Here is a 12538-nt window from a genome sequence, read left to right as displayed (position 1 = left end):
AGGCTGGGGGAGGGGAAAGGGGATCAGGGTGACCCCGGGGCCCGCACTGCCCTGGGCTGGAGAGGGCGGAAGTACTCCCGGGGCAGGCTGGGAGATGTAGTTCCTGACTCTCCCCGGAGCGGAAGTGACGTCGGCGGAGGAGGCGGAGCCGAGCTGCGAAGGAGCGTTGGGGATTCTGGTTCTGCCTGGCTCGCGCGGGGCCGTTGGAGCCTCTCCCGGGGCCGGGGAAGGGTTTGTGCCGTGGGGGCTCTGGGCATGCGCAGATCGGGGAGGGGGGGAGTCCCGCATTAACCCCCCCGTGGGGCCGGGCGGGGCTGGGGGGTGAGACCGGGCTGGGGGCTGGGAAAGGGGCGGGGGGGAAATGTCTGTGCAGCCCGGACATGGCGGGGGGGGGGGGAGAGCAGGTGACCCCCGAGGAGCGGGGAAAGGGGGGGGGCTGAGATCCCCTCGGATTTACCGCTGCCCCCCCCCATGGGGACCCCCCTCCTCTCCCGTCCTGCCCCCTTTCTCCCTAGAGAGCAACGAGCAGCACCCAGGGTGACCCCCCCTCCCCCAAACCCCTGAGAAGTTCCCTGTTCCCCTCCCCCCATTGTGCCCCATTTTCTCTGCCCTTCGCCAATGGCCAGTTCAGGTCTCAGGTTTGGGGTGTTTCCCCCATTTTCACCTGCAGGGATTTGTCCTTGTGCGGGTGGGAAATGGTTCCCCCGAGTGATTTCTGAACTGGGCAGAGGCTGGGGGGGCCCTGAGACAGGGACACCTCTGGGCTGGGCTGGGGGGGCCACTCTGCTGGCAACAGGGCGTGGGAAGGGCCAGGAAGGGGAGGGAGGAGCAAGTGTCCCCCATGCAGACTGCCCAGCCCCAGGCTGCTACCAGCAGCACATTCCTAGGTGGAGTAGTTTTAATACACTACACCAGGTGGGGGCTTTCTCCAGCTAGGACCAGCCCCTGGGGCTCTGCCCTCACCAGCCCCTGGGCTGGAGCCCCCCCAGTGAGTGAGAGACCCGGAGTCGGGGTGCTAGGGCTGGGCAGGAAAGTGACTCCCCTCAGATCTTGGTGGTTTTCTCTCATCTTATCAAATACATAGTTTGTGACACGTTTTCTCTGTAAATCTCAAAGATTCATATAAAATAACCTAAACATTTGCCCCACTTCTCTCTAGTTGTCTATTTCTAATTGAATATGCCCTGAGATTTTCCGCTGTCTAATTATAAAATATTATGAAAATCTCAGATTTACACCTTTTCTCAGATTCTTGAACATGGATATAAAATGTTTGCAAACTTGCCCATTTCCTCTTTATTTATTTATCAGATATTCATGTGAAACTCAGATTTTACCTCGTATCAACAACTGATATAAAATCCCTTTGATTTTCCGTTTTCCTCTCCATAATTTGCAAAAATGAATCTTAAATCTCTCAGATTTCCATCCTTTCTCTAAAAGCAGCAAAGAGTCCTGTGGCACCTTATAAACTAACAGAAGTTTTGGAGCATGAGCTTTCATGGGTGAATACCCACTTCGTCCATCCTTTCTCTTTCATTTCTGAACTTTGATCTCAAAGCTCAAGTTTTGCCTCTTTCTATGTCAATATCAAATGTTAGTTAAAAATCCTCTTGAGTTTTGGGCTGTTCCCCATGTTTCTAAATCCCAACAACTTCTCCTTTCTTGGGGGAACCTGTTGCACTGAGTCGTTTTCCATCCTGGATGTTGCAGGGGGTTAAATTGCCCAGTGATCATCTTTCCCCTCTTCTTTGAGAATCATTTGTTTCCCTCTTTTATCTCTGTTAAAATGTTTGCTGAAGAAAGAGACCAGCCACATCTTTAATACACATCAAAGCCAGAGGCCTGCCCCTGTGTGGGGGATCAGTGGTTCCCAACTGGTCATGGGAGAGTTGGCTGCACCTTTTTCTTTTCTCCAGCTGGCACGGGATGAGAAGGTCACCCTGAATGCAGCATGGGTTGAGAAGTATCCCAAACCCCATGACAAATGGTCTCCACTGCTTCCCAGAGTGCCAAGATTTAGCCATCTCTGTCATGCACAGTGTGTGGGGAAGAATCCCTGGTGCTAGGCCAGGGGATGCCAAGCAAGCAATGTGAGGGGTCCTGCTGTGAAGCATCAGGGGATCCCGCCGGGGGGAGGAGGGGGTGCCAGGCAAAGGGCAGGGCAGATGCTGCTGGAGGGCAGCCGGGGGTCCTAGGCAGGCAGTGAGGGACTGAGTTCCCAGTGAGGGGTCCCTTTCATAGATTCATAGACTCTAGGACTGGAAGGGGCCTCGAGAGGTCATCGAGTCCAGTCCCCTGCCCTCATGGCAGGACCAAATACTGTCTATACCATCCCGAATAGACATTTATCTAACCTACTCGTAAATATCTCCAGAGATGGAGATTCCACAACTTCCCTAGGCAATCTATTCCAGTGTTTAACTACCCTGACAGTTAGGAACTTTTTCCTAATGTCCAGCTTAAATCTCCCTTGCTGCAGTTTAAGCCCATTGCTTCTTGTTCTATCATTGGAGGCTAAGGTGAACAAGTTTTCTCCCTCCTCCTGATGACACCCTTTTAGATACCTGAAAACTGCTATCATGTCCCCTCTCAGTCTTCTCTTTTCCAAACTAAACAAACCCAATTCCTTCAGCCTTCCTTCATAGGTCATGTTCTCAAGACCTTTAATAATTCTTGTTGCTCTTCTCTGGACCCTCTCCAATTTCTCCACATCTTTCTTGAAATGCGGTGCCCAGAACTGGACACAATACTCCAGCTGAGGCCTGACCAGCGCAGAGTAAAGCGGAAGAATGACTTCTTGTGTCTTGTTTACAACGCACTTGTTAATGCATCCCAGAATCATGTTTGCTTTTTTTGCAACAGTATCACAGGTATATCACATCCACCGCTTCTCCCTTATCCACAGGGCTTGTTATCCTATCAAAGAACGCTATCAGATTAGTTTGACACGATTTGTTCTTTACAAATCCATGCTGGCTATTCCCTATCACCTTACCACTTTCCAAGTGTTTGCAGATGATTTCTTTAATTACCTGCTCCATTATCTTCCCTGGCACAGAAGTTAAACTAACTGGTCTGTACTTTCCTGGGTTGTTTTTATTTCCCTTTTTATAGATGGGCACTATATTTGCCCCCTTCCAGTCTTCTGGAATCTCCCCCGTCTCCCATGATTTCCCAAAGATAATAGCTAGAGGCTGAGATACCTCTTCTATTAACTCCTTGAGTATTCTAGGATGCATTTCATCAGGCCCTGGTGACTTGCAGGCATCTAACTTTTCGAAGTGATTTTTTACTTGCTCTTTTTTTATTTTATCTTCTAAACCTACCCTCTTCCCGTAAGCATTCACTATATTAGACATTCCTTCAGACTTCTCAGTGAAGACCGAAACAAAGAAGTCATTAAGCATCTCTGCCATTTCCAAGTCTCCCGTTACTGTTTCCCCCTCCTTATTGAGCAGTGGGCCTACCCTGTCCTTGGTCTTCCTCTTGCTTCTAATGTATTGATAAAAAGTCTTCTTGTTTCCCTTTATTCCCATAGCTAGTTTGAGTTCATTTTGTGCCTTTGCCTTTCTAATCTTGCCTCTGCATTCCTGTGTTATTTGCCTATATTCATCCTTTGTAATCTGACCTAGTTTCCATTTTTTATATGACGCCTTTTTATTTTGTAGGTCACGCAAGATCTCATGGTTAAGCCAAGGTGGTCTTTTGCCACATTTTCTATCTTTCCTAACCATCGGAATAGCTTGTTTTTGGGCCCTTAATAGTGTCCCTTTGAAAAACTGCCAACTCAGGGGATCTCTGGCTGCTGGGGGCTCTTAGTGGGGGGAACCCTTTGGGTTTCCCAGGCTGACAGTGAAGGTCTGGTGGGGGTTCTCTGGCCAGTGGGGCTGGGTCCCAGGGACTCTGGGGCCTGGGTCCCAGGAAATATCTGGTGAGACCCTGGCTGGGGGGGTTGGGGGCTCTGGGGGCTGCTTCTGACCTCGCTCCTTCTCCCTGATTAGCTTATGGCAGAATCCTGGCTCCAAGCACTGCCTGACATTCCCCGGCCAGGCCCAGTCACTGTGATAACTTTCTATCCACTTACCAAACACTGTGAGGTGAAATCACTGATTTTGCTTTTCTCCCCTCTTGAAAACTACAGGAACGTCCAATTCCATAGGGTAAATTCGTGCCTCGAGTCCTTGTCCTAGATCTGGGGAGTAAGGGAGGTGGGAAGTGGGTTAGCACTGCTACACTATGATCTTTTCCACAGCATTCTAGACTCATTCTTTCTGGAATCTGGTTTCATTGAGACCATTGTTAATCCAGAGTCACTGTATGGAAAAAAAAAGGAGTAACTAGCTGGACAGTGGGGCAAATGAGATCAGCAGTTCTTCCTTTGAGGAGAGGCTCTCATTAGCTGCTCTCCGCAGAGAGCTAAAGGAGGGAAGGCCACTGAAACACTCTGTCCCTCTCTGCTCAGGATATTGGGGTTCAGCTTTCTGGGTCAGATGCTGCAGCCTCCATTGTGATCTGGGAGACCAGGCTTGGCAGCTTCTGCTCCGCTAGTGGGAGTTTTGTGCTGGGAAATGACCTTAATTAAAGCTGCTTCTCTGCCTTGCCCGGCCCAAGTGAACAAGAAAAGGAGCAGCCAGAGGAAAAGCCAGTTTCTGACAACATATTCCTCGTGCTGGGGCGTGGCTGCTGTGGGGTCAGTGTCCAAGGGAATCCCTCACGGTAGCTCCTTGGGTTCTACTCTTTTCTAGCCTTGTGTTCAGAGACTTTGTTACGGGGTGGGGTGAGGGAGAAGGGAGGTTAACAATCTCTCTGTGGGCTTAGCCTGGCAGGAGCGGCCAGGTCTACATTATAATAAAGAGATCAAGCATTTTCTCAGCATGGCAGAATGTAGGATGTCTGTCTGCAGGGAATGGGCCTGGGGGAATTATGATGTGAAATTAACTAAAGCCTGTTGTGAAACCCTCACAATTACCCTTCTCACCCTCCCAGGCTGCAGAATGACGTCCACGTTTCATTCCGTTTCATCAGATCCTCCCATGGCACAGGGGAGAGAAATGGCTGCAGCGAAGCCAGCTCAGGTAGGGATTATTGGTGGGAGTGGTTGGTGGGTTCCTGCTGGAGGACCGGGACAGCAAATACACCGGAGATGGGAAGGTTTGCACAGGTTTGGAGGCTGAACTGGGGCAGGAAATTCACAGCGTGGGGAAAAGATGAGGCCAGGATGTGGTAAACCTGCTGGGAGTTGTTTAATAAGTGGCCTAGATTCTAGGAACAGACCCATGAGGTTCGGAGGTGGAAATGCCCTAATTTGTGAAAGAGAAAATAACCCACCTATATGAGATTAGGAAAACTAACCAGACTCCAGTGCTGGAGCCTGATCTGGCTAACCAGCATCTGCTCTGAGTTATGAAAGGGGCACCTGGCAGTGAGGTTTAGGGGAGCTGCCCCTCCCTTCATATCCAGTTCCTCAGAATGAGGACTGTGTTCGGCTTCCTACCAGGCAACTGTCCCTGGACCCTGCTAGGGGCTCCATCTCCTGTATCAGTCTGTGGCTAGTAGATATATGGTGGATCAACTGGGAGAGACAAGGGGCTCTCTCTTCGTCCCCTTAACCTGCTGTTTCCAGGATTCTCTGAATGGGCTGGGGGTGGGACTCTGTTGACTGCAATCCACCAGAGCTTCCATTTCATTGAGAGTGTGAGTGGGGCAGCAGGTACTGAGTATTGGACTCTTGCTCTTTCAGGGGCCGGTGACCTTCGAGGAGGTGGCTGTGTATTTCACCAGGGAAGAGTGGGCTCTGCTGGACCCCACTCAGAGAGCCCTTCACAGGAATGTCATGCAGGAGAACTATGAGAATGTGACCTCACTGGGTAAGGGTTCCTGTCCCCTCAATTCTTGGAAGGGGAAATGAAGAGTGAAGGTTCACGCCAGCCCCACAATGCCATTTCTACTCTGTCCTGTTGTAGCATCACTCTGATATGCCAGTGACACACACACACTACCAAAGACCCTCCCCTGCTTCAGAACACTTTGGGAACAGAGCACAGGAGCAGTATTGCACAGTGTCAAATATCTCCTCTTTACTCAAGTAAAACTGGGGGTTAGGTCCAGCATAATGAATAGAAGCTTCCTACCCCCGGCCTTCTCTCAAACACGGAGCCTTCTCTAACCAAACCAGAATGTGCTTGGGGTGTAACAAGCAGGCTGCAGGAGTGAGAGCTGCAGGTTCAGGGTTTTTTATCACACAGAGACTCGGTGCGTCGTTGAATGCTGGCTGTGAGTATCCAGACAGGGGAGCTCCAGCAGCAGAACATTGAATCGCACCCAGGATTACAGATGATACAAGCACTGCTCTGGATTGCACCCCAGCATGTGAAAATGGCCTAGGTTGGTAGTGAAACTTCTTGATACATAGAGAGTCTTGCTCCTCCATCACCATATGTAATAGCCGCAATCTCTCTTCTCTGCAGTTCCTTGGATTTTTGAGGCCTTCATTCCTGAGTCACATGACCCCAATTCTTATTTCTCACTTTCTGCTTTTCCAGACTAATTAGAGTCTGTTGCTCCTGAATTATAGCTTCTAATGTTCCAGTGTTCTCCACACGCAGGGATTTTCCAACTCCCTTCCATTACACTGGACTCACTAGATTCCCTAGTACGTAAAAACAGCCATACTGGGTCAGACCAAAGGTCCAGCCAGCCCAGTATGCTGTCATCTGACAGTGGCCAATGCCAGGTGCCCCAGAGGGAATGAACACAACAGGTAATCATCAAGTGATCCATCCCCTATCGTGCATTCCCAGCTTCTAGCAAGCAGAGGCTACTGACATCATCCCTGCTCATCCTGGCTAGTGGCCACTGATGGACCTATCCTCCATGAATTTATCATGTTCTTTTTTTGAACCCTGTTATAATCTTGGCCTTCACAACATCTTCTGGCAAAGAGTTCCACAGGTTGACTGTGCATTGTGTGAAGAAATACTTCCTTTTGTTTGTTTTAAACCTGCTTCCTATTAATTTCATTTGGTGATTCCTAGTCCTTGTGTTATGAGAAGAAGTAAATAACACTTCCTTATTCACTTTCTCCACACAAGTCATGATTGTATAGACCTCTCTCATATCCCCCCCTTCATCTCTCTTTTCCAAGCTGAAAAGTCCCAGTCTTTTTAATCTCTCCTCATAGAGAAGCTGTTCCATACCCCTAATCTTTTTTTTTTCCCTTTTCTGAACTTTTTCCAATTCTAATATATCTTCTTTGAGATGGGGTGACCACATCTGCATGCAGTATTTGAGATGTGGGCGTACCATGGATTTATATAGAGGTAATATGATATTTTATGGATTTGTATAGAGGCAATATTATATTATCTATTCCTTTCTTAATGATTCCCAACATTTTGTTCACTTTTTGACTGCCTCTGCACCTTGAGTGGATGTTTTCAGAGAACTAACCAAAATGACTCCAAGATCTGTCTCTTGAGTGGAAACAGCTAATTTAGATGCCATCATTTTGTATGTATAGTTGTGATTATGTTTTCCAATGGGCTGCACTTGTGTTATCCTGACATCTAGCCCTACTGAGATCCTGCATTCAGTAATATCCCTGTCCTTCCTGTTCCCTTTCTCCTCTGAACCGCATCAGCCCATGGTTACTGTTCCTAGCTTCCCCAGGACTCTCTCACTGTCTCTGGACCTCTCTGTCAGCAAGAAGCAGTGCCAGGGACACTTGCCCTCTGTCTTTAAGTTTCTGGGACATGTAAGAGGCTCTGTCATAATGAGTGTCTGTGACATTACCCACAGTACAATCTGGACTGTTGAACAGGTGTGTCCCCTGTGACGAAGTGGGGCTGTTCTTAACATTCCCTCTGAATACTATGTGGGGGCCTCAGTTCCTGGCTGACCCTCTGTCGCCTGGTAACTAATGTCCAAGCTCCCCCCACCCCCGCAAGGGGATGCTAAAGGTGTTGGAGACAAAGGTCAGGTGACCTCCTGGCCCGGGAAAGGAACTGAGCAGGGGAGGAGGGGCTGGAGGGGGTTTCAGTCTGGAGCTGGCTGGGGACGAGGAGTGAAGTGCAGACATGGGGGTCTGGCTCACTGCCCCCCAGAAAGGACCCGGCCGAGGGGTCCGGTTCGCTGTACCTACAAGCTCTGTTTTAGACCATGTTCTTGTCATCTAATCAACCTCTGTTTTACTGGCTGGTTGAGAGTCACGTCTCACTGCAAAGTGGGAGTGAAAGACCCTGTGGTTTCCCCAGGACCCCACTGGGGCGGGCTCGCTGTGGGAAGAGCACGAGGGTCAGAGGATGCTGAATGCTCCAAGGAGAGACCCAGGAGGTGAAGACATATGAGCTTCTTTCCCTGAAGACAGTCTGCTCCAAGGGAGAGGAGGCTCCCCAAAGTCCTGGCTGGCTTTGGGGGGAGCAGTTCCAGATCATCGCCCGGGGTCTCCGTGACAACTGGTGGCAGTGGTGGGATGTACTGCACCCCGTGAATGGCGCTGCTTGCAGTAAGTGACTGGGGAACAGTAAAACAAAGGGGGGATAATGAGGACCAGGTGTGCTGAAGGCTCAGAGAGGGATGGTTTCAGGGGGCAGTTAACCTCTGGGAGTGTGTGACCAGCGAGAAGGACTGTTGGAGTAACAGGGTCCCCCTGAGGACTGCAGTGAGCTCGACTCTGGGAGAGAGAAGGATTTTTGCAGTAGCAGGGTTCCCCTGGGGATTGCAGGAGCAGTCCCAGGGGCGGAGGAGTCTGCAGCTTGACCCTGGCAAAGAGGTGGTGATCACAAGAAGGGCTGGCACACCAGGAGTTCTTCCTGGAAACCATGGGGGAGCCAAGAGCACACAGGCCTGTGAGTCCAGAGCAACTTGGGAACGGTGAAGTGATGGCCTATCACCATCTCCTTAAGAAGGACATTGTGATCCTGTGCACAAAGAGAGGGTTACACATTGGGAAGTTCACTAAGGCACAGTTAATCGTGCAGTTGGAGGAGGAGGACCTCTCTGAGGAGTGGATTCCTGACCCAAATGGGGCTACAAGAGGGTCTGGCAGGAGCTGGAGCAGCAGCCAGGCATCCCCGAGAGTCTGGTCCCCAACCAGACGAGGATCTTCACGATCAGGTTCCCCATCAGGGGATCGGAGACGGATGGGATTGGAGCAGAGCCCGAGAGAACGAGAGGACCGTGAGAGAGAGCAAGAGCCTGAGAAAAAGCTGCAGGAGAAGCATCAGCAGCATGGACCGGCGATGGTGGAGCGGAGAGGAATAGGGGGCTTCCCAGGGGTCAGTGAGGAGACATGCCTGGGGTGGCTAGACCCTGGGACAGAGAGAACTGTTGTCAGGCCCCAGGTGGTGCAACCACAGATGCTGAGGGGCTGTGGGACCTGGGTGAAAGTCCCCGGGGTGAAGCCCCTTTCCCTGCCTATGGCCAGGATCCCTGTGCATAGCCAGGAGGGGACAGGCTGGCTGGTCATTGGGGTTCTGCAGGATAAGTGGCTGCCCAAGCCCAAAGCTGGCCAAGGCTAAGATGGAGGCTGTTAACCAAAAGAGCCCAAATTGCAGCCCTCCAAACTGGAGTGCTGGGAAAAGACACAATCCCAGGTTAAAATCCCAGGGTATTGGGGTGGTGGCAAGGTTCTCCCCGACTCTGAACTTTAGGGTACAGATATGGGGACCTGCATGGACACTTCTAAGCTTAATTACTAGCTGAGATCTGGTAACACTGCCACTGTCCAGAAATTTCAGTGTCTGGAACACTTCCTGTCCCCCCAAAACTCCTCCCTGGGCAGCCTTGAGAGGCTTTTTCACCAAGTTCCTGGTGAACACCGATCCAACTCCTTGGATCTTAACACAAGGAGAATTTAACCATCCCCCCTCCTTTCCCCCACCAATTCCCGGTGAGTCCAGATCCAATCCCCTTGGATCTTAAAACAAGGAAAAATCAATCAGGTTCTTAAAAGGAAAGCTTTTAGTTAAAGAAAGAAAGGTAAAAATCATCTCTGTAAAATCAGGATGGAAAATACTTTACAGGGTAATCAGATTCATATAGCCCAGGGGAACCCCCTCTAGCCTTAGGTTCAAAGTTACACCAAACAGAGGTAAAATCCTCTCAGCAAAAAGGAACATTTACAAGTTGAGAAAACAAAATTAAGACTAACACGCCTTGCCTGGCTGTTACTTACAAGTTTGAAACATGAGAGACTGATTCAGAAAAATTTGGAGAGCCTGGATTGACGTCTGGTCCCCCTTAGTCCCAAGAGCAAACAACCCCCAAAACAGAGAGCACAAACAAAAGACTTCTGCCCACCAAGATTTGAAAGTATCTTGTCCCCTTATTGGTCCTCTGGTTAGGTGTCAGCCAGGTTTACTGAGCTTCTTAGCCCTTTACAGGTAAAAGAGACATTAACTCTTAACTATCTGTTTATGACAGGTGGCAAAAGGGCACAGGCTGCATAAACCTTCCCACATGCAGCCTGCAAGCGCCATCAAGCACAACAGACCCACAGGAAGACCTGAAACAGGAATGTCCTGGTGTAACCCCCACCAAGGAATGGGAGAGATGCTGGGGCATCCATGGGAACGTTGATGGGTTCGAACTTCCCCAGGTCACTGGCGAAAGTGGCCTCGCTCAGTTCAGTCTCGAAGGGGGGAGAGATGTGACAAAGTGGGGCTGTTCTTAATGTTTCCTCTGAATACTGTGTGGGGGCCTAAGTTCCTGGCCGACCCTCTGTCACCTGGAAACTAATGGCCAGGCCCTTCCCCCCCTGCAAGGGGATGCTAAAGGTGTTGGAGACAAAGATCAGGTGACCTCCTGGCATGAGAAAGGAGCTGGATAGAGGAGGAGGGGCTGGAGGGGGTTTCAATCTGGAGCTGGCTGGGGATGAGGAGTGAAATGCAGATGTGGGGGTTTGGCTCACTGCCCCCCAGAATGGACCTGGCTGAGGGGTCTGGTTCGCTGTACCTACAAGCTCTGTTTTAGACCGTGTTCCTGTCATCTAATCAACCTCTGTTTTACTGGCTGGTTGAGAGTCACGTCTCACTGCAAAATGGGGGTGCAGGACCCTGTGGCTTCCCCAGAACCCCGCTGGGGTGGGCTCGCTGTGGGAAGAGCACGGAGGGGCAGAGGATGCTGAATGGTCCAAGGAGAGACCCAGGAGGTGAAGCTGTGTGAGCTTCTTGCCCTGAAGATGGTCTGCTCTGAGGGAGAGGAGGCTCCCCAAAGTCCTGACTGGCTTTGTGGGGAGCAGTTCCAGAGCATTACCTGGGGATTCTGTGACATCCCCTCAGTTCTCCAACCTGGGGTGCCTTTTCCACTGTTTTACTGTGAGAACAGCCACTCCTGGGCAGTTAACACAGTCTCCAACATGTAACTTGCTCCCAGCCACACAATATTAAGTGCTGCTAGACAGTGACTCACAAATTACAGTACACCACTGGAGAACCCCAGAAAATTCTCTGCTCTCAGACTTTCCCCAAGAAATGTGAATCTTGCACTGTCCAGCACGCTACTGAACAATGCAAGCTCATATGAAGTCTGTCATTTCATCAGTGGAAAATGACATGCTGGCCTTGTTATCCCAAATGGTGTTTCCAAGACACTTTCTTCCAAACACACTGGTTAGATGAAGCAGTGAAACAAAATTATTAACTACTGAAAAAAACATTTTAAGTGACTAAGCTAAAATGGATTAGAAGCAAATGTTTCTCTCACCATATGCTGAAACAGTTTGGCTTTCCTTTCAGCCAGGATTTGTAGAATGTCAGGGTTGGAAGGGACCTCAGGAGGTCATCTAGTCCAACCCTCTTCTCAAAGCAGGACCAATCCCCAGACCCCTAAATGGTCCCCTCAAGGATTGAGCTCACAACCCTAGGTTTAGCAGGCCAGTGCTCAAACCACTGAGCTATCCCTCCTCCCAACTCCAAGTTCTGTTCTTCCGGAGATGTCATGAGCAGAGGGAAAGGGGAGTGAGAGAGAGAGAGTGTCAAGCATTTTCCTCACCCCTTTTTATAATTCAGTACTTTGTACTAGAAACAACTTCAGTTCTCAGCTGAGTCATGGTGACAGGCTGTCTGTTGGAGATACGAGCTTCAAGAGGTCCCTGTGATTGACTGTGTATGTCTTCTTCACACCTTCCCCCTGCCAGAGAATGGCTGTTTGACCAGCTGTCTCTGAGGAACTCTTCTGTGGGTGTTCCCCAGACTTTTAAGTTTTTCAGTAATATCATACAGTAAAAGCTCATAACTTTACATACAGCGTTGCTACATATTTTAACAGGAGGGTAATATTCAGTAGATTATATGTTTTCAAATGATACCTCACAAGCCATATTATGTACAAAATTGGTCATAATTTTCTAGAAGAGTGAACATAGGGGTACAGACTGACACAGTGTCTGTCTGTGTGTGTTCCCAGCAGATATGTGAGTATTTCAATCCCTCATAATGAGAGTGTTTGGCATCTTCAAGGACCTGGGGAGCTGGTCCTGGGAATTCACTGGTTTACTGTGACACTGTATGGAATTGTGAGACACTTTATATTATTA

At 49.8% G+C, this 12538-nt stretch overlaps 3 protein-coding genes across 10 annotated transcripts in view; 2 read left to right on the top strand and 1 right to left on the bottom strand.

Moving 5' to 3' along the window:
- Positions 1-12538, top strand: part of LOC127039371 (zinc finger protein 883-like) — a 341025-nt gene that overhangs the window by 186262 nt on the left and 142225 nt on the right. For 2 of the 4 annotated variants that reach the window (XM_050932959.1, XM_050932955.1), the window contains exons 1-3: positions 149-231; positions 4990-5078; positions 5744-5764. In XM_050932959.1, coding sequence (XP_050788916.1) covers positions 4998-5078; positions 5744-5764 — 102 coding nt within the window. In that variant the 5' untranslated portion in view covers positions 149-231; positions 4990-4997. Of the gene's footprint in view, positions 1-148; positions 232-4989; positions 5079-5743; positions 5765-12538 lie in introns of those variants that run through there. The other 2 variants (XM_050932960.1, XM_050932956.1) reach the window with 1 other exon arrangement.
- The window catches only part of LOC127039349 (zinc finger protein 154-like), a 197641-nt gene that overhangs the window by 139069 nt on the left and 46034 nt on the right, over positions 1-12538 (bottom strand). The window lies entirely within an intron of this gene.
- The window catches only part of LOC127039346 (zinc finger protein 883-like), a 205128-nt gene that overhangs the window by 186262 nt on the left and 6328 nt on the right, over positions 1-12538 (top strand). The window contains exons 4-5 of one of the 4 annotated variants that reach the window (XM_050932877.1): positions 5744-5870; positions 10426-10626. The exons of 1 other annotated variant lie outside the window; for it this stretch is intronic. In XM_050932877.1, coding sequence (XP_050788834.1) covers positions 10569-10626 — 58 coding nt within the window. In that variant the 5' untranslated portion in view covers positions 5744-5870; positions 10426-10568. Of the gene's footprint in view, positions 1-5743; positions 5871-5972; positions 6388-10425; positions 10627-11668; positions 12180-12538 lie in introns of those variants that run through there. 2 more of the 4 variants (XM_050932878.1, XM_050932879.1) reach the window with 2 other exon arrangements.

Source organism: Gopherus flavomarginatus, chromosome 23, assembly GCF_025201925.1.
Source record: "Gopherus flavomarginatus isolate rGopFla2 chromosome 23, rGopFla2.mat.asm, whole genome shotgun sequence".
NCBI lineage: Eukaryota > Metazoa > Chordata > Testudines > Testudinidae > Gopherus > Gopherus flavomarginatus.
Note: the sequence above shows the minus strand (reverse complement) of the source record. Positions and strands in the feature narration are given on the sequence as shown.